We start from the raw sequence: 22,844 nt of genomic DNA on the forward strand, positions 1-22,844 counted from the left end.
GGTTTATCTCCATTAGCATAATGTTATCAAGGTCATCTAATGTTGTGTAGCATGTGTCAGAATTCTTTTCTAGGACTGAGTATTAAATCTGCACACACACACACACACACACACACACACACACACACACGCCCAACTTACTTTATCCATGGACACTTCGGTTACTCCCAGCCCTTGGCTGTGATGGATAATGCTGCTGTAAGTACTGGTGTGCACCTCTCTGAGATACTCTTTAAATTCTTTTGGATATATGACCAAAAGTGGACTTGCTACATGACAGTTTAAAATTTTCTGAGGAACCATCGTGTTTTCCATGAGCTGCACCACTTTACATTCTTACGAGCACTGCACAAGGGTGCACATCTTCACTAGCACTTATTTTGATAGCCATCCTAATGTGTATGAAATGCTGTCACATTGTGGTTTTGACTAGCAGTTCCCCATCTGGTTATGTTGTGAATTTATCAACACTGGAAAAATGTTGATTCAAGTCCTTTTGAGTAGATTTTTCGTCACTGGTTTTTTGTTGAGTTGGTAGTTCTTTATATACAGTGGATATTAACCTCGTATCAGGTATGATTTACAAAGATTTTCTCCACGCCCCAGAAAAGTAGGTTACCTGTTCACTGCTGTCCTTTGCCTATTGTTTAATATAAGCAAGTATATGTACATTTGCATTTCACTCTTGCACAAAGCAAGCTTTTTTCATTTAACATGTCCTAGAGATGACAGCCCAGTATATAGACCCCCATGCTGCCCCCTCCCCTGCCACGTGGCATATTGCACGCACGTACCAGTTTATTCAACCAGTGGCATACCAACAGACAAGATCGCGTCTTTGCTATTATAAATTTCTCTAACAGTTTTGTTTCATATTTTAACCAGTGTACTTTTGAGATAGATTTCTTCAAATGGGAATGCTGAGTATAGATAGAAATCACAGACCATCATTCTCTAAGGGACCAAGTCTTATAGCAAAAATATTTGATGTCATGGTCCTCTCTGGGAACCTGATGAAACAGCTCCTTGAGCAGTAAGGTGCACTATTCCCCCACCCACCACCCCACCATCCTGCATGTCATTTCAGGACTTCCACAACACCCTCTCATAGGCTACACAGGGCAGTGACTCTCGCTCATACTCAAGACTGTGACTAAGTATATCTGGGACAAAGATGGCCACCTATACTTTTAAAAAATGGCATAACCAGGTTACGGTTCGATTCCCTGCCAGGGCACATGCTTGGGTTGCAGGCTCAATCCCCAGTAGGGGCATGCAGGAGGCAGCTGGTCAATGACTCATCATTGATGTTTCTCTCTCCCTTCTTCTCTTTGAAATCAATAAATAAAAAGGCTATGCAGTTTTAAAATTATTCACACACAACTGAGTGTAAAGAATGGAATGGCAACACACAGAGCAGTGGAAACATAACTGTTCTAATCTGCTACCTTGATAAAAGAAACCCATAGCTAAAATTTGTGCGAAGATGTAAACTAGAACCAAGACATTGTAGGTACTGAGGACTTTGGAGGGGGGATGAGGGAAGGTGTAAAAAATTATGAACCAGCATTTAAAAATAAAAAGGGAATACAGTATTAGATTAGGAAATGTTTAGGAAAGAAACCTAAAAAGCAATGAAAATAGAAAAAGCAAGTTGATATTAAAAGTATTTTAATACACAATTTGCACAGTCCATATGATGAAGCACTCACATTTTACATATTTTCCTTGCTAAATAAAGCATTTTAAAAACACTCCAGAATTTAAAATAATATTCACCTGTTAATACACACAAATCACTGGATAGTCAGAACGTTTTTACCTAAGCATATATATTTTCCGTAAGTCTCAAGTTAGGTAGGTGCATTTTCCCTACATATGTCTAATTTAAATTAAAAAACCAAAGAAGCCAAAAGCTAGAGTCAATTTTTCTTACAATTAACATTTATATAGTTTTACAACACTGTTATATTAAAACTGGAAGGCAAAGATAGTGTTCCCAATGCTGAGGAATTTGGGGGAATTAAAAAGCAAATGGGCTTTTTTACTAGATTGTAATGCAAATTCCTAGTGTAACCTTAAAAAGTTTTCTGAGGTGAAGACACACAGCAATTGAAAACATGATTAAACGTTTACACTAGGACTTATTCCTAAACTTTCTGGAAATCATCACTGCTGGCTAAATTCTTAAAGAAGCTCAGTATTGTTCCACTTTGCTCAGTTTTTTCCCTAATACAAATTCTACATCCTCATGGGTAAAATAAAATTATATTTTAGTTGTTTTCATTATTTAGCTTTTAATAAAAATAAAGGTTAAATAACTAATACAATAATTTTAAAAATACAAAAACAAACAGTTTATTATAGTATAGTTTATTTAATACAATGTTTAACTATAAAAGTCGATATCGTTTCAGAGTTTAAATTCTGTAAAATGCAGTTTGCAGAAAACAGTTCAGTTACTAGACTAATGATAAGAGAAGCAGCATTTTGAAACATTTTACAATCATGACAAGAGCTTTATTCCTAAATTTCATTAAAAAAATATACATCACAGTGACTTTGAGCTAGGAAAAGAAGTGCATTAACTTCATTTGTTTTTCCCTTCCACAAAAAGAGCAGCCACAACTTTTAACATCCCCACATACAAATACCCAATTCATTTATTCTTCAAAACACTATAAACACACAAAAGGGAACAAAATATACAGCATGTGCTTTTGGTAAACAATAATTTGCTTTAAGAAAAAAAGGGGGGTGCACATAAGTCAACCTCACCACTCTCGTGCCTCAACAACTCCCTTCTCCTACTTTGCTGATGGAATTTTAAAAACTTATGTGATTTTTCTTTTCCTTTAATATTTACTTCTTGCGTCACAGCACAGTCCAGAGTTTGCCTTTGCCTAAATCCTTTAAAGGCAGCAGGGAAGCCCACTATGGGGAGCAGTCAGCCAATGCTGTATTTCCTGGAGTTTATTTTTAAACAAGTATTTATAACAAAACATCTTTTCCCAATAAACCTACAATCCTTGGAGACTTTATTCGATTCTAAATGTATGAATACTAAACTGAATAATACAGTAATCACGACCAAATGGAGACTGAAAAATACCCATTTTTGTTTCTTTATAACAATCAGCTATGTATGTTGTATATTTAAAGTACCTTCTGGTGAAGGTAATGGGAACAAGTTTCTATAGAAATTTACTAAAGGTTCAAACTATGATAAAAAAAAAATTGCAACCCAGGGTGAAGCACAGTGAACTACTTACTAAGAAACATATCAACTCGTTTCATGTACTAGCTTGAAAACAAATTAGAATTGTCAGTTAATACCACCACTCAAAATACGAGAAACCCAGTGTTCCTGTCCATAACATTAAGAAATTTTTACTTTTCAGCTTCCTATCACTTGGTACAAGAATCAAAGGAATTCAGCAAAACCAGTATGAACCAGTATCACACTTGTGCAGAGATAGATTTATCAAATTCTTTGTAACTTCTGTGAAGGCTTTGATTTAAGGAGCTTAGAAACTACAATGGTCTATGTATGAATTCTCTGTGTAATAATTTTAAATGTTTTAAAGTAACCCAGTAGCTTCTCAACTGTTCATTTAGTATCAATCACTCTGTTGTGTCAATTTCTGTGGCAGATGGTTTATCCAGAAAAAGAGTTCACTTGAAATAATCATGAAAAAATTTCTAAGATAATGCCAGTCAGGCAATAAAGACAAACCAATGAAAACATCTTTAGGAGGATATTAAGTCAAATATACTTAGAGGTAAACTGTAAGCTCAGACATAACTATGAAATCAATGACAATGACAAGAAGGCATTAAATAGCTGACCTTTGGGAAAACCAAGTGTGTGCAAAGTAATAACTAAAGGTGGTACAACTACACCTTGCTGACAGGCAATTTCTAGCCAGAACTCGCCCGTGCAGCCAGCTACTTTTCCATCATGACTGGTAAGCAAAGTGTTTAAAATTACTTAAATTAATGTAAGTGCAGGCACGAGTTATCTTGTGACTGGTCAGCAGTGTTAAAAATGTAGCGGGAGGGAAGGACCATTTGAGCTATGTGCTATTCAGATGCAAAGGAAGACTTGAGGTACAGTAAATGCTGTTTAATCATTTTCTAAATTGTTCTTTATATTCTGAATATTAAACCTACCTAATTGCCACTTATCATCTCCTTTGCCAATATCTGTTTTATTGTTAATACAGCAAAGCTTTTTTTAAAAAAAGGCCTGTAAATAATGCTTAGCATATAGTTGTTCTTCTGATAACCAAAATACTACTACTTATAGAAATTACTAAATTTCCCTATTGTTACTTGCCTATAATTCTTAGCAGATAAAGCTCTGGGATCAGACAACACAGAGATGTTTACTTATGTTTTTTTTTTTTTTTTTAAATATAACTTGATTAGAAATCCTTTCTTAAATAGCGCCTTTCCTGATGCTCAAATAACATATAACAAAGATTTTAAAAATGCAATTTACTGAATTTAAAACAAATGGTAACTAATTTAAAATACATAACATTATACAGCTTGGAAACTCAAGACTCAATTTTCCCTAAGGTGGGTGTGTGTTCAAAGTTTCAAAGGACTCAATCACCCTGAATTATCATAAACATCTATTACTTTTACAATCAGGAAAAAAAAATTTAGAAAGACTCCACTGTGGATACTCGTTTGAAAGTATTCCAAGCAATCATAATTATTACCCTATTATTCATTATGCAAACAGCTACCATAATGCCAAATGTATCATTAATGTATTAATCATGCTAAGCATTGCTTCGCTCCGTGCCAAGAGCACTGACTAGCTACTGGGTTTACCAAGAAGCTGCCTTGGTAACAGAACTGACATTATATTGACAAATATTAAAGTACAAAACACTCTAGAAGTTACTATTAATTGGAATTCTGAAATTTCAAATGAGGCAGGTTTTGTGTTTGCTGGATGTTAGGTATTTTATTTAGAAGAGAAATTACAGAATAAAAGGCCACACATCACAAAAATAGCAATATACAACACATAAAATTCTAAATGGACTTTAGATATCTTTAGTGTTTAAATCTGTAAGCTATCAAATTTTGTAACTTTTTATTCTACATGGCAATGTTATACATGCCCAGTTAAAATAATGTTAACAGTAATGGTATAAACCATCTGAATAGAAACCAGAGTCATAAACATGCTATAGCCTACTGTGATACATACATTAAGAAGAGGCATATTCTTGCCATTTGAAACAGCTATGAGAATTAGAGAAGTTAAAAAAAAAAACACCCAAAAACATGCAGAGTTAACACTCAACTCTATATAGGTCAGTGGCCAAAAAAGAGAAGTCTTGGAAGTTAATTTGTCAATACTAACAACTTTTAGAATCTGACTTAAAGAGTTGCACAAGTTGGTATGCTTTAGTGAGAAGTATTTTTTCATTTTAGAGAAGGATAATAAAACAAGGTTCTCAAAAAGCAAATGTTTAATCTCTTCGGACCAAAAGCAACATAGATAGAGAATCACAATCTAATCTTCCAAGGTTACTTGTCAGATGCTGTATAACAGCAAGTCAAGCTCAATCAGTACAGTAACTGAAAAAAAAAGCACTCAACTACTCTTATAGACAGTTAAGTAAAACAGAACTAGACATGAAAAGTATTATTGTGAAACAAGCTATGAGAACTATAAAGACCAGCATATGAGGTACAATATAAGTAACTAAATATAGGTTTTAAAGCACAAATTACTATAACATCAAAAGTGATGCCTTAATATCTCAAGTTATTAGGATCCTGTTTCTGCGTAATTAAAAACTGCTACTGCAAGCCTCGATTATAAATCCAATGAGAAAATCTTTGTAAGACTTCTTCTATCTAGTGGCTTCTCAAGTTACTTTAATCATGAGCAACACACGCGTTTGTAATAATGTATTCCAACAATCAGTTATATTTGTTTCCAACCGGCAGATCACACAAATTAGGGTACAGAATAGCATGTTTGCTATTGGCTGATTGTTGTAACACAAAAGTGTATACATGAAGCAGTGAAACACAGCACACAGTATTACACCAAAGCGTTTTTCTCATTTCAAGTTTATTAAAACTTTAGCAGTACAAATTATCCAGGTTGCAGATTATCAAAAGATCAACTCAATAAAGTCCACGTTTAAAAAAAAAAAAAAAAAGGACAAACATAAAACCCAAAAACAATGAAAAGAGGGAAACAACATAAAGGAGATTTATCAGCAAGTCTCTAAAACTTAAAATTCAAGACAGAATGGAAATAAGTTTATAGAACTCACTCATCCACTTTTGTCTTCATCTGTTCCAGGGCTTGATTCATGATCAAATTTTTTATTTTTATCATGTACATGGTCATTTTCTTGACCCTTTGATTTTTGGTTTTCTTTTTCCACTGAGGATCTGGTCTTCTCATCCTCTTTATTTTTCAATGTGGAGAACTTTACTTCATTGTCCTGACTACTTTGTTTTATTTTTGAGAATGGACTTTGATCTCTATCAGCTTTTTTATCCCTGTTATTATTTGAACTATTATGATCACGATTTTTAGAGTATATTCTCTTCTCACTCTCAGAATTTTCTTTTCTGTGTGAACTCTTACTTTCTTGGTTTCTGTATTTTTCTTTGTTCCTGCTTTGACTTTCTTCTCTGTCTGAGCTCCGTGAATCTCTCCTCCTTCTCTTCCTATCTTTACTTCTCGATCGTCCTGGGGTCGCCCTTCTCTCTCGGCTCCGTGACCTTCCTCTTCTCCTGTACTCCTGCTCTCTGTATCTATGGTACTCCTTGCTTCTGCTTCGATCACGGTCATGGCTTCTGGATCGCACTCTTCGGCTCCTGTCCCTACTTCTGCTTCGTTCCCTTGTTCTACTATTGTAACCATGTTTGCCTTTAGCTGTATCACGTTCTCTACTCCTAGACTGTGCACGTCTATCCTTTTCCTTACTTTTATTATGATCGTGCTCATTACTTTTTGATTCTACCTGTTTAGACTTCTCTTTGCTTCTACTCCTTTCCTGATCTTTTCCTTTAGAATCAGGCTTCTCTTTTTCTTTTGCATTCTCATGATCCTTTTCTTTACTCCTTGACCTCATCCTCTTTTCTTCGTGTCTATTATGCTTTGTATCTCTTTCCTTACTCTTTGATTTCTCTTTGCTTTTACTCCTGCTTTTAGATTTGGCCCTTTTCTTCACCTTGTTTTTATTATACTTGTCATCTTTCTCTGAATTTCTTCTAATGTCTCGCTCTTTGCTGTTAGATTTATGGTCTTTAACTTTCTTTTCCTTTTCACTTTTTCTGTTTGGACTCTCAGACACATGCCTGTGATCAGTTATTTTCTTCTCTTTTACTCTAACTGGGCTTCTTTGATTTTCTTTTATTTCATTTAACTCACTCCTAAAAAATAAGAAAAAAATGTGTTTATTTTTAAAATTTTATTAAGAAAAGACTGGTGGGCAGTCCATTAGTTAAAATGATATTCTATTTTCCTTAAGATATCCAGAAACAACTGAAATGGCTACAAATAACTTGATGTACAATAATAAAAAAAATTTGTCACTACATTTGAAATAATATAGTTAAATCTTACTTATCCCCTTTGATCCATCTTTCACCACTTGATACTCTCATTCTTTGAGCTCTCTGCATCTCTTGCCTCCAATGTGGAGGAGTCTCACTACGTCTGAAACGATCCCTTGATCTGGATCTAGATGGAGTTCGATAACGCTTAAGAAAATAAAAAATAAAAAGGGGGAAAAATTAACATAAAAATATAAAAGCATTATAGCATAACTAAAATGTATACATTTCCAGGTTCAAATAAAGTGTCTGATATTTCTGTGTCCTCTAAAATAACTAAAATTTCTCCAATTTTCAGGTGGGAAATCAATGAGGCAGAAATACTTTAAAGCCATACTGTAAGTTCCAAATAAGCAGCATTAACCACAGAAACTCTAGCCACCCACGTTTTCTCTATGACACTGAGCTATTTAAAGTGACAGTAAAGCATAATAAGTGTAGGGACCCTTACAAGTTGCCAAGTTCTAATTTGGAAGTATGTATTCTTGATGTTTCAAAGCAAACAGTCCCATATTATTAAAAAACTGAGTAAATGTATAGATATTTATTCAACCAGTATTTACTCAACTCTTAGGATGGACAACCACTCTACCATATACTGAGGAAACAATTATGAGCCAAGACACATGACTTTGCTCTCTTGGAACTTATATTCTATAAGGCTAGGTGAACACAGAGACAGACATATTATTACAGATATTAAGTGTATATATAGCCACAATTAGAATGAATGTAAAAGGATAAGTAAAAGGAACTCAGAAAATATATAACAAAGATATCTAACCTAGTGTGAGGAAAGGGTGGAAAAGTTAAATAAGTTAAATGAGGAGTTACCTAGGCAAGGGTAAGGAAAAAGAGGTAAAAGGGGGGAGGATAGATGGGAAGAACATGTTAGGCATAAGAAATATACCATGTTTGAAAGTTCTGAGATAGGAAGAAATAGCATGCTTTAAAAATGATCAGAAAACAGATCAGCATGGCTAAAGACAAAAACTGCAAGGGAAAGTAGTACTTGATAATCTGATGAGGTAAACAAGGACTAGCTTTTGTGAGGTTTTGTAGGTCATGGCAACAATTTTGGATTTATCATAAGGTCAACGACAAAGGAGTAGCATAATCAGATTTTAATTTTTTAAATTATCATTCTGGATACTGTTTAGAGAAAGGATTAGATCAGCTATTCTCAAAGTGTGGTCTAGGGATCCCAACACTCAGGGGATTTGTGAGGTCAAAACTATTTTCATATCACATTATCTGCCTTTTCTACTTTCATTATCATACAGGGGAGTTTTTCAGAGACAACATGACTTGTTTTGATGTCTTTGCTTTCATAGCTAATGAAATATGTGCTTATATACTGTAGTCTTGTGTTTTAAATACCTATCAGTTTTAATTTCTAGAAGAGTGAATATTGATAGATATAATTCACATCAACAAAAGCTCTTTTGGAATCCTCAATAATTTTTTAGAGAGTAAAGAGGTCCTAAGATAAAAAGTTTGAGAACTGCCATGAGGACAGTTAGGAAGCTATTTACAGTTCTGAGAGTATACAGTGAGTGCAGTTTGAGAGAAGCAGATGGATTTTAGAGTACTTAGGAGGCTAAACTGAGAGGATTTGGAGATGAGTAAGATTTATAAGGTAGGAAAGAAAGGGGAAAAACAAAATGATTCTTGGGCTTCAAGTTTCAGTACCTGCACATGCGGTGGTGGTGTCACAAGACCGGGAATCTAAAGGATCAGGTCTGAAGAGAAAGTGCTTATGCTCAACACTGTATATACTGAGTCTGAGGTAACCATTAAGCAACTAAATGGCTGTCAAAAAAGCCTTTGGCGAAAGAAGAGCAGATGAAAATTTGACAGTTATCAGCATATAGGGAGCCACTGAAGCCATGGGAGTGATGAGATTGTCTGAGAAGCATATGAAGAATGAGAAGAGCTGGAACTGTGTGGTACCCCAATATTTAAAAGTGAGGTAGAAGAGTGTGAACTGGCACTGGAAATGCAAGATAGAATGGCCAGAGATAGGGAGAAAATATGATGGAAGTAAAGTGAAAGAGTATTACAAGGAGGAAGATTACATAAGACAAAGACGGAAAGGATCCACTGGGTCTTGTGACATGAGGCTGACCACATGGCAAGTGCTGTTTTCAGCAGAATTGTAGGAGACAAACTGAAATGGTTGAGGAATGAGTAGGAGGTAAAGAAATAATATACTAAGTGTAGCTAAGTTTCTAAGATTCTGAAACATAGATGTTTAAATTTCGACAGGGACAATCCAGTGAAGAGAAAGGGATGAAATACAATACAGTTAGTTTTTAGTATGAGCGGAGATATAGTGGCAAGAAAGTAACAATGGGGCCCAGCAAAGACCTCGATCTCGCTTTACAACCCTGCATGTAAAACCCATCAACATCCCATGGATTTTCAGTTTGGACGTCCTAACACAAACAAGTTACTATGGAGAACATAATTCAATACCCATATCTATTCTAAATTTTAGTTACTTACATGTAAAACAATATTTAAGAAACACTCAAAACTTAAAGATAAATAAATACTATTAAGATTTATGGGAAAAGAACCGCCTACCCTCGGTCCTCTTCCTTTAATCTTCCTGCCAGACCTAGTAACTAAAAGTCGCCTCTGGTACACAGCAGGCTGGGAGTTAGGTGGATTACTAGAAGGAAGCAAAAACACATCGGTTATAAAAATAAATCTGGGGAATATAGCTTTACTTAAAATCTTACATATAATCAGTGGTTCTCAACCAGGAATGTTCTTAATTCCTAGTAGGAATATGAAAAAGTATGGGAACGTTTTCCCAACAGTGCCTAGCGAGGGTGCTATTGGTCCTAAGCACCCAGGAGTGAGAAATGCTAAGATCTTGTGATGCATGAGGACGAAGAACTATTCCGCTCTCAAATTGCAATGTGTCCTGCTGAGAAACACTATTATATAATCATTACTAAGATGAAGTTAACTTGATGGTCCTAAGAAAAATCAATATAGAAGAGCTCAGAGGCGGCTATAATGCTGTTGAGAGAATAGTTTTAAAACTATCTTATTCCAAAGTACCTTATAATCTTGAGCAGTTGTTTACTAGTAATAAAACTATAGGGAAGTGTAATTAATGTGAATTAAGCAGAAATACCTTAGTCTGAATTAGCAAGATGTTTATAGCATGGTTTATACACCAAAAAGGAAAACTATTTTTAAGTTATATTTGAAAAGTTCATTCTAAAATAGTTCAAACATTTTCTCTTTAATATTTACTTCACTTCCTTAGAAACATCCCAATATCTGAGGAAAAATAAAAGTCCAACCCATCAATATTAAAATACCTAAGACTATTTTCACTATATTATGGAAGTATAGGGGGATTGCTCAGAATTTTATTACTTTTATAACATACATCTGATCACAAATAAGAGAAACATGTCAAAATTTTACATAGAAAAAATTTAAATTATTTGAACATGGTATCAATTTTCATTACAAAATACTATAAAAATCACACAAGGAAAAGAGCATTTTTTCCTTATCACAGAAATTGAAAATGGTTCAAATGTGTGCATTTTCTTTGACGTAAATTTATCCTCAATAAATTTTAAAAAGAAAACAGTCTAATGTATACAAATAACATGGTAAAACACATCTCATTTTCAAATGGAATTGGTTTAACATCTTTTTAGCATTTGCAGTGCTTATTTATTTTAAAAAAGTAACTTTTACTCAAAATCTATTTGAATTAAGACAATATATCCTTTTAGCTATGTGGTTATTAGCAAAAAGGAGCTTTACGAACATTATCCTATGATGAAAGATTTCAATTTCGGGATAAAGTCACCAATTAAATCTTGTCTAAAATAAGTAAACACTTTTTTTAAAAAAAGAGATTACGATAAAGATTGTAGGGTACTGTAAGATACAGACATGCACATACCACTCTCTCTCTCTGTCTCTTTCTCTGTTTTTTCTTTCTTTCTCATCAGCTTTAGGAGGACTTTTCCTCATTAGAAATCTATTTTCAGGTATAGGAGGGATCTCTTCTGGACGGACAGTAGACTGGGGCTGTACATCAAGATTTTCAGCTTCACTTTGACTAGATGGGCTTAACAGAAACACAAAACAAGTTTCATTTAGTTATTATGTGCCTACCCCACATTTCCAATTGTTGTATTTCTTTCCTTTAAGGTGTTACAACATATACACCATCCTGTACCCATGACAAACCAATAACCAACCAAAAATTAAAACCAAATGTTTCCGTTGTCACATTCTCAAAATATATTTCCCACTAAAATAGGTCCAAAATAAGAAACTCCATGGACAATGTACTTTGATAAACTTAAAATACAGGTAAAGAAAATAGTTGTTTTAGAGGCAACAGGTATATAAACACAAGTTTTAGTACAAACACATTATTTCAGACAAAATGGGGGGAAAATGTAAATACAATTACATCTGCTTGCTATCCTTATGCCCTTATAGGAGTAAAGAAAATGAAGGGCAAAAGAGCAAGACAGACTGCTACAAAAAATAAGGAAAACAATCATTGGTTTCCTATAATTCTCACTAATCCCATATTCCATCCATAAACACAAACCTATAAAACCAAAAGCATAATTTTATTGAGTCCAGACAAAATAAACTGAATGGTTTTGTTGAAAATGGAAATAAATGTACCCAAATTTAATCTATAGACTGTAGAATATCAAAATAGTTTTATACTTCGTGCTATAAAGTACTTCTACTTTAGCCTGGCCAGCATGGCTCAGCGGTTGAGCACTAAGATCAAAGTTCGATTCCTGGTCAGGGCACATGCCCGGGTTGTGGGCTCCATCCCCAGCAGGGGGCATGTGGGAGGCAGCCGATCAATGACTCTCATCACTGACGTTCCCCTCCCTCGCTCGCTCCCTCCCTCCCTTCCTTTCTCTACCACCCCTGAAATCAATAAAGATATATTAAAAAATAATACTTCAAAGAAAAATTTCTACTTTAATGTTCCTATATAATTGATCCAAAATCCCAACAGATTTATTTATAAACAGAAGGAAATTAGAATATAAAACTAATACTGAAAAAGTAAAATTAAGACCTTTTCTTGCTTTTCTTTCTCTTCTTCTTTTCTTTCTTATGTTTTCGGGAATTTTTCCTATGTTTCTTTTTTCTTTTTTTTGATTTTTCTTCAGAAGCACTTTCAGAATCAGAAGAATCAGAAGAGGACTGAGAATCACTTGAACTATCTGAGTCACTGGATGATGAGGACGATGAGGATGATTTATGCCTTTTCTTTTCTTCTTTCTTAGCTTTCATAAAAAAAGGGGGAAAAAGGTTTTTTGGTCAACACATTTTAGACAAACTTTTTAAGTGTAAATTTGTATTTCCCAAGTCCACTAGTCCATCCAGCTATTTGAACTGAGAGGTACAGGAAAGGAGGCAAGAATCAGGGTTAGAATACAGATCTCCATATTCATGGGTCAGAGTTGTATCTATTAAACCAAAGAATTCTGGAAAAGCAACAAGTAAACCTAAAACAATAAGTTAATTTTAGGAAACATTTGGTAACATAGTTTGTTTAAAAACAAAAGCAAAAAAGCACAGAAGTAACATTTAAAAGTCCCAGATTCTAATCTTCTTGTAGTATTTGACTTTTTCTCTTATCAAGACTGCAGGTAGAACAGGAGGAGACAAATAGCAGAAAAAACACTTTGCATAAATGTGAAAAAAAAAGAAACATGATTTCATTAGCACAGGTTTATGCTTCCATGCCTAAGCATTCCCCTAATGATTAAGAAATTTAGCCAGGCAGCTTAAAAAATAAATCTCGGAAATATAAAGGGAGATGGTGTCGGAATCTATTAAAACAAAACAAGTCCAGCCAGCATGGCTCAGTGGTTGTGCATCGACCTATGACCTAGAAGATCGAGGTATGATTCCCAGTCAGGGCACATGCCTGGGTTTCAGGCTCCATCCCCAGCAGGGGGCATGCACAAGGCAGCCAATCAACGACTCTCTCATCATGATGTTTCTCTCTCCCTCTCTCCCTTCTGCTCTCTGAAAGTCAATTAAAAAAACATTCAAAAACAAACAAAACAACAAAAAAAGCCTTATAAGACCAACCCCAAAGCTCAAACCTTATTTGGATTCAAATATAAAAAAATTAACATTAATAAACCAATCAGAAATTTGAATACTGTCAGAATTTCTTATATTCAGAAATGTGTGTGTGTGTGTGTATATATACATATTCATATTATTATGGTATTGGTTATTTCTTAGAGTATCTTTTAGAGAGCCTCAGGAACACCTAAGGATCTGGCACTTGGCCAAATCATTCTTGAAACTCAACTCAAAATTTATACAAGTGTACTAATTCAAGATAAGTGAGAATCTGGATAAAGTTACTATATACTTGGTTAAGGACTTGTAGTTCACTGTCATGACAGCTTTTCTAGTACTGATGACATGCTGCTGCACTGAAGAATGGAACAAGGTAAAAAAGCTGAAGGGACCCCAGAGGTAATGGCTTCCTCACTCAGCTGTGGTCCTCAAGACAATGAGCATATCAAGTGTGAAATGTCTGGGACATATGCAAGCTCTGCATGGAATTTATGAGATTTCCATTATGCTCCTACTGTACAAGCCATGCTGTTTTCTGTCCTATATCATTTCTTAAAGGTAAATAAACTTACTGCTGCCCTGAAGCTTATCTTGTCTTATGAGTTCAATTGTTAATCTGACTCCAAGACCACTGTTGCTGGTGAGGCTAAGTGAATATGCAAACATGTATAACCTGAAAAATTTACATATACTAAAAACCTGAGATATTGTGTGTGTGTGTGTGTGTGGGGGGGGGATCAGACTTCAATCTAAGAAAGAAAATAAATTGATAGTGAATATGTATAGCTCTTAATAAAATATCTGAGACCATATAATATGAAAGCAAAATAAAAATATTTCACATAAGTACAAAATATAGCTGTAAATATCACCTGACAAAATTTAGTAATGCTTTACCCCATGATTAACAAAGCTTTATTCACCAGTTCCAACGTTTATATTTATTTTGATATATGTGTTTTTTAAACTGATTTCAGAGAGAGGAAGGGAGAGGAAGAGCGAGAGAAACATCAATGATGAGAGAGAATCACTGATCAGCTGCCTCCTTCACGCTCTCTATGGGGAAGTGCCCTGACCAGAATCGAACCCATGACCACCTGGTTCATAGGTCGACGCTCCACCACTGAACCACGCCAGCAGGACTACATTTATTTTGCATTGGGATTCTTTCCTATTAGAAACTGACTGCAATTTGTTTCTTTAAAAGGCAAACCAATTCTCCCCACCAAATGTATTAAATGTATTTCAAACACCATTATTTAGTTTGTGTCACTTTTCAAGAAAACATTTGAGTGAAGCAAGGTATCAGTCATAAGGAAGGCCAGAAAGAGATAACTATGTTTTAACACTGATTTTAGAGAGGGAGGAAAGAGGAGAGGGGGAGGGGAGAAAGGGAAAGAGGAAGGGAGAGGGAGACATTGATGTGAGAGAGACACATCAACTGGTTGCCTTCTATAGGCATCCTGACCCTGGAGCAACCCGGGCATGTGCCCGGACCGGAAATCGAACCCCAGACCTCGTGGTGCAAGGGATGACACTCCAACCAACTAAGCAACACCAGCCAGGGCAAGATTATAACTATTTTTATGGTAATATAATCTGCCTGAGTATCATATAACAGAAAATATACTGTATTTTAGAAAAGATGCCTTGGAAGAGAACTTAGAAAGTGCTACGGTTGAAAAGGTTCCCGCTTTTCATATTTGTCAGTATTGTTTTATGAGCAAAATTTAATTTACATGCCCTTTTCATATGTATCTGTTCAGAATAAAAAGGAGAATATGATTGAAAAAGAAATGGTAGTAAAGAACAGATGACTAAAAAGGCAAAAATTAGAGACAAGACATCAATATTAGATTACATTCTATTAATAGAATGTAGATTTAGTTTCAAAATCTGTGTTAACCTAAATTTAATAATATTTAGGCACATTGTGAATCTGATTGAAATTTTATCCTCAAATAAACAAGTCTGTTTAACTGATTGGTGTTAGACATATACTCAGCATGATGCCAAGACACAGACAGGAAGAATCATAGAGAATATGAATAAGTTACGCAGGGAACTTTGCAAGACATGTACTCTGCCCTCAGAGTTTACAATCTATTTAGAAAATAAGACCAACAAGTGTGAATTCAATAGCAAACAGCATCGGAAAATACACACTTAATAAAATTTCTAGACACTCTGACTATAAATTGTATACGAATTTAAGAGTATGGTCAAAAAGTACAAAAGTGAAGTGGAAATGCTTTGTAGAACTACAGCCAGTTTTGTTACACAACATATGTGTTCCTATAAATTACTGTGCTATGAAAAATTGCACAATAAAACCACATGGCTTATGGGAAAAATGGGGTTGGGGCACAAAATTCAAAACTTCACTGACACATTTTAAAAAAGATAGGCAACTAATAAAATTGCAGCAGTTTTACACATGTTAAATGGTTAAGAAATACATAAATATGACCATAAATAAGGCACTTTACTTTGAAAAAGACCTGGGGTTTCCTTGTGGAAGTGAATATCAGAAGGACTGCAGCTTGTGAGTTACTGGAAAGTAGTGGAAGAAGAGTGATCTGAAATCAGATGGAAAGTTTTAGCAGATTATGCTTAGATATTATAACACAAGTGATGAACTGAGGTAGCTTAGTAGATGTCTGAAGTGTGTGCATGTGTGATTTTTGTGTATTCCTGTGAAGCTGTTCATCTGAGTATGATTTTCTGTATTCAGTTAGTGTTTCTTGTAGATAATATCATACAGAGGCAAAGATGAAATTGGTGTTATGTTCAAATTGTTTTCTAATATATAAATCAAATGGAACATATGTATGTTTTCAAAATAAGCAGTACAGCAGAACTGACTATATTAGGATTAGGAATAGGGTAGGAAAAAGTAGTGAGAATATCTGTAGAGTACTTACAAACTGCTAATAAGCATTGAACAAAGTCCTTTGTAAGTGTAACTTAAGGAGGAGTACATTCTGTATTTTAAAAGGGCAGACTTTTACATAAGGTAAAAAGCTTCAAGAAAGGAATGGAGCAATTCTGAACAAAATGAAATAGATCCAACTCTCCCTAACATCCTGCTAAGTAGTGTAAGTAGAAACCCTAGACATAATATAAAAAATATAGAAAAGCTCTCTCCAGACCCAAGGACTGGGAAAAGAATGATTTAGAAAAGGATGATTTAGCAAGACAAAAAAATTTGTTACCGATGCCTGCTCTACTCTAAGCAAATGCAAGGGGAGAAAAGATTCACCCAACTCCTTAGCTATGTCAACAGAGACAAAGTAGAGAACTTGGATTTTCAATATACCACCTATTTATTACTCCCCACACACTCCTGCCAGTGATTTTGGTGGGTATTGGCAAGAAGCCTATCCTTGCACTTACAAGTGGCATGGATTTCAGAGAGAAGGAAGATGAAGAAGGGATTGTTTAAAGAATACCTGAAGTCCTGGGCAGACCCCTAAGTGAAACTGACCAGAACTAATACAGCAAAAGGTTTGAAAATTAAACTACAGTATTTAGTACATCAAGGTTTTCAGTAGGGTGCTTGGGTAGCACACAAATGAAGCACACCAGAAGAGCACTGCAAGGGCTCTGAAAATTGAATTATCATTGAAACCACAGTCCACAAAAATAGTGCAGAACCTACATGCTAAACCTAAATAAGGTGACTGTCTGATAAAATAGAAACAGGCTGTCCAGGGCAGCAAAAATAAATAAATAAATAAACAAACAATCATTAATAATACTAAGAACCAGGAAAATCACAACTTAATGAGAAAAGAAAAAAAGCCAGCACCTGTAAGACTCAGATGTCCGAATTGACAAGGATTTTTAAAAAGCCATCTTAAAAATGCTTCAACATGCGCCCAGTCGGCGTGGCTCAGTGGTTGAGCATCGACCTAGGATCCAGGTGACTGCAGTTCGATTCCTGGTTAGGGCATGTGCCCGGGTTGCAGGCTCGATCCCCAGTAGGAGGCATGCAGGAGGTAGTCAATCAATGACTCTCATCATTGATGTTTCTATCTCTCTAACTCTCCCTTCCTCTCTCATAAATCAATAAAAATATATTTTTTAAACAGTACTTCAACATGCAATTATTAATACTGTTTAAGCAAATGGAAAAAAGTTATGAAATCTTAGGAAAAAAGACAAGTATCAAATGGAAATTTTAGAAATAAAACATACAATACAGAAAGCTCACTAAACTTGCTTAGTGGCAGAGTGCAGATGGCAGAGGAAAGTATCAGTGAACCAGAAGACAGACCAATAGAAATTATCCAATCTGAACAACAGAAAAATATAATAAACTAAAAAGGAGCAGAGCCTGAGAGAACTGTGGGACAATAAACAAAAGGTCTAACATTTGTCCTGTCAGAATTCGAGGAGACAAAGTTTGACACTGAAAAAATTAAAATAATGGGAGAAATTTCCCAAACTTGGCCCAATGTACAGGCCTATATATTCAAGAGTTAGCTAAGCAAACCTAAAACAGGATAAAATCCAGGTAATCCACACCAAGACACATCAAAATCAAATTTCTAAAAACTAACCAACTATATATATATATATATATATATATATATATATGGAAAGCAGACAGAGAGGAACAGTAAGTTATCTACAGGGGAAGGATGATCTGAAAGACAAAAGACTTCTCATTTGAAACCAGAGTCCACAAGGAAGGGGCATAATACTTTTTACGTGCTGAAAGGAGGATCAACCCAGAATTCTACACCCAGTGAAAATACTCATCAAATTAACACTAAATAAAGACATTTTCATAAAGCTAAGACAATTTGTTACCAGCCAGTGTACCATTAAAAACAGGCTAAAGAAAGTTCTCCAATCCTGGCCAGTGTGGGTCAGTGATTAGACCATGGGCCTGTGCACCAAAGGGTTGCAGGTTCAGTTCTGCCCTGGTGGGGGGTAGGGGGAGGAAGAGGCAACCAACTGATGTCTCTCTCTCACATTGATGTCTCTCTCCCTCCCTTCCACTCTCCCTTAAAAAGAAAAAAAAAGTATCCTTGGGTGAGGATTAACAACAACAACAAAAGAAAATTCTCCAAACAGAATGGAACAGAAGGAGGCTTAGAAAGAAAGAACAATAGAATTAGTAAAAATAGGGGGGGATAGCAATTAGTAATCAGTTAATATAAAAATAAATACAAATGAGTTTTTAAGAAATGCTAACATTAAACACTTTAAAGAAATATGAATTAAGCCCGACTGGCGTGGCTCAGTGGTTGAGCACCAACATATGATCCAGGAGATCCCGGTTGGATTCCTGGTCAGGGCACATGCCCGGGTTTCAGGCTCCATCCCCAGCAGGGGGTGTGCAGAAGGCAGCCAATCAATGACTCTCTCATCATTGATGTTTCTATCTCTCTCTCCCTCTCCCTTTGCTCTCTGAAATCAATAAAAATATATTAAAAAAATATACATACAAATTAGCTTTTAAAAAACCTATTAGGCTGGCAAAGGTTAAAAAGTTTGATAATACGTGGCTCTGCAAAGAGTATAGAAAAATTTATTTCCTTATATTCTAGTGGAAATGTCTACCAAAATTACAAATGCCTTCCTCCTATAATCTTTTAATATCACTTCTAGAAATTTATTTTACATGATCAACATTTGCATACATGCAGAATGATATACAAAATGTGGGAATGGGAACTGAAGGGCAAAGATGGGTAGACTTACTGACTATCCTTTTATGCTTTCTAAATTTTGAACCAAATAAATTTAAAAGCAGAAAAACATTTTTTAATCCTCTCCCAAGGATGTTTTTACAATGATTTTTTTTTGGAGAGAGAGAGAGAAACACCTATGTGAGAGAGAAACATCGATCAGCTGCTTCCTGTACATGACCAGACAGACCAGGATCGAACCCGAAACTTAGGTATGTGCCCTGACTGGGAATCAAACCTACAACCTTTTTGGTGTACAAGATGCTCCAACCAACTGAACCACCCGCCAGGGCTAAAAACAGAAATTATAAAATTTCCAAGTATAACAACTGTTTCCATCCCTACCTCCAAAAAATCCTATCTCCTGCCTAATGACTTATACAAAATCTTGTTCAAAGTATCTTTTACAGGCATAAATATCCTTAAGACAAAATGAAACAGTATGAAAAGCAAAACCACAATGCAAGTTAACAAAAATGGATGAAAAGGAATTACAAAGTAACACTTTCAACTCTTGGGCCATATATGGTTAATTTATTTTGGATTATGATTTATCACTAAGTAAAATAACTTCCTAAACCTGTTCATCACTGACCTTTCAGGGGACTGGTGCAATCCTACTAATTAGGTATTGACTTGACTTTACTAACAACCACCAAACTCCGGAACATTTTACTTGTAAAAATCTAAGGCAAGAAAATTCTGCCTGAAACCTATAAAATTTTATTAACCAATGTAACCTCAATAAATAAGAAAAAGAAAATGCTGCCTTACATTTTTATTTGAGATCTATAGGTTTCATACCAATGAATTTCACATGAAACCTTTATAATGAAGAAAATTTCTAGGCCATCATCAAATAAGGAGAACTATTCCTAAAATAGGTCTCTTTTAGATATTTTCATTCCACATTACTGTCTCCTCTTTTAAACAATTTCTAAATTTAACATCCCACTATTTTCCAGCAAAAGTACCATCACCACAGCTCTTAATTCCTGAATAAGGACACTGAAATGGGACCCTGTCACCATAGAAACAAGTCTCTGGCATTCTCCACTGTCTCCTGAGTACAAGATCCACCAGCTGCTTCCTCTACTGTGTTCTTTTTTCTGTACTGCCAAGCAATCTGTTTCCTACCACATATATGCAAAATTTCTCCTCATATAACTATTTATTTATAGCAAAGTTGCCACAATTCAGAACTTGTGTTTCGGTATACTCTAATACAGCAATGACTCTGTCTCTTGTTGCATGGCCATGGTGGACAGATCTCTATTAATAACAACTAAAGTGAACTCCGAAGAGACCAGCATAACCTGAGGTCATATCAACACCTAAAAAACCACACAATGCCTTAATCAAGGTAGTGGTTTCTTTGGAGCTCTGTGTTCTATTCTCCACCACTATGCCCCATGAAAGCCTCTATACAGGATGTAGTTTTTATTAGTCTCCAGTATTCCACCTCAGCATCTGTTAAAGGTTCTTCTATTTGACTGTGAACCTTCTCAAGCACATTCAAATAGCCACAAAAAGCAGAATTTCCAATCTTGCAACAGCAAAAGGGAGAAAGGCCCAAGAAGATTGCCCAGACTCACCAAGACCATTTACAGGTGGGCCCAGACAGTCAGATTTCTTCAGAAGTCTTTTTGTTTTCTTTCAGGAAGTTAGAAAAAGAAAAAAAAGATTCTGTATTTATTTCTTTTTAAACTGGGGTGTAAATCTCTCAAACAAGAATTTAAATGTAATGATGGTGAACACAACAGTGTTGCACAAAGCTTTTTGGATATTCCCAATTTAAAATTGTAAGAAGGCCATGAAATCTATAAATTGAATGTAAGACAAAGCTCTCCCCTAAAAAAAGATTTTACAGATGCATGACAAAATCCATTCTGACCAATGTTCTAAAATGGCAATTGAAGGACTGTAGAGTAACAGGTGCCAAACTGTGTGATCTCAAACTAAAGATCTTCCCCTCTTTCCACAGTGTTATCCAGAATAGCATATGCATGGGAGGTATAGCTGGAAACAAACCTGACCTTTTCAGGAACTATGGGGCAGACACTAATATAGGGCCAAATCTTCCCCAACTGCTGAAACTAATAATTTTGAGGAAAACATACTAAGACGCTACATCAACTTTCAGTACAACTTCTTGGCCACAACAGCATGGGCAAAATTAGCATTTATCTCTTCAGGTGAAAATATATTATAAGGGCACAAGTAATATATAAAGAGTGACATTCATTCACTTTCTCATCCTTTCAGCAAATATTCAAACACTGACCTTTTAATACCAAAAAAGCTTTACACCAAAATTACTAGAGTTTATGATAACTGTTTATGGTTTTAAAATGCAAGCTTTTTAAAAATTACCTCAATCTCTTTCTAAATAAATCACACAGCATTGTTAACTTATATAAGTAGGGAATAGTAGACTTCAAAATATAAGAAGAAAAAAAACCTAGTTGTTAGTGGAGAATAAAAGGTGAAGATTTCCTAGATGGTATGGGGAAAAAATATCTCAAAACCAAAATATTCCAATTGTAAACAACACTCTGAGGGATTAAATATCAGTAGGTTCAGGGTCTAAAATCTGCAAATAATACAAATGGCTTTTTAGTTTTTTCTTTTTAAACAATCTATAAGGTATATAAATGTCTTATCACCATGCTGTATGCCTGAAACTCGTGTAATACTGTATGTCAACTGTAATTGAAAATTTTTAAAAAAATTAAAAAATTATACTCAGCTCTTCTTTTTAAAAAAATCCTCACCTGAGGATATGCTTGTCATTGATTCTAGAGAGAGAGAGAAAAAAACATACATGTGAGAGAGGTACCTTGATCGGTTGCCTCCCAGACTTGCCCCAACCAGGGATAGAATCTGCAACCTAGATATGTGCCCTGACTGGCAACTGAACCCAAGACCCTTCGGTGCACGGGATGACGCACTAGCCAACTGAGCCACACCGGCCAGGACAACACCTCATTCTTTACTGAATCTTCACGAACACAAGGCATGCATTATACCTGTTGTTTGTAAATAAGAATAGCCAGACTCATGAATACCAAGAAGTTACATATATTACACACAGTCCCATTATGAGCTAGCTGCAACATATATTCCTGCAATGATTTATGAAATACATATTTGGTATGACAGAGAAGAAAAGGAAACTATCAGAATCAAAATTAAATGCAGAAACAGAAAATAAAAAGCCTTTCTATGACCATACTGGGTCTTTTAAAATTAAAACAAAACAAAATGTAAATATTTCTAAATGCTACAGAAGAACTCAATATACCTAAAACTTCAGAACAGAATGCTCTACTTAAGGCAATTCTGAAAGGAATGTTAAAGGCTAATGAGTTATTGACATAATGAAAAGAGCTCTAGATCTGACAGCCCAAG

The 22,844-nt window shown here is 35.2% G+C and overlaps 1 protein-coding gene across 3 annotated transcripts in view; it reads right to left on the reverse strand.

The window, feature by feature from the left end:
* Window positions 1-5,367: 5,367 nt before the first annotated feature.
* PPIG (peptidylprolyl isomerase G) overlaps window positions 5,368-22,844 on the reverse strand; it is a 36,290-nt gene continuing 18,813 nt past the window's right edge. For all 3 annotated transcript variants that reach the window (XM_081142656.1, XM_081142658.1, XM_081142657.1), the window contains 5 exons: window positions 12,707-12,917; window positions 11,552-11,719; window positions 10,198-10,285; window positions 7,619-7,755; window positions 5,368-7,425 (listed from right to left, as the gene is read on the reverse strand). In XM_081142656.1, the coding sequence (XP_080998782.1) occupies window positions 6,315-7,425; window positions 7,619-7,755; window positions 10,198-10,285; window positions 11,552-11,719; window positions 12,707-12,917 (1,715 nt within the window). In that variant the 3' untranslated portion in view covers window positions 5,368-6,314. The remainder of the gene's footprint in view (window positions 7,426-7,618; window positions 7,756-10,197; window positions 10,286-11,551; window positions 11,720-12,706; window positions 12,918-22,844) is intronic.

Source organism: Miniopterus schreibersii, assembly GCF_964146895.1.
Source record: "Miniopterus schreibersii genome assembly, chromosome: 7".
NCBI classification, from domain to species: domain Eukaryota; kingdom Metazoa; phylum Chordata; class Mammalia; order Chiroptera; family Miniopteridae; genus Miniopterus; species Miniopterus schreibersii.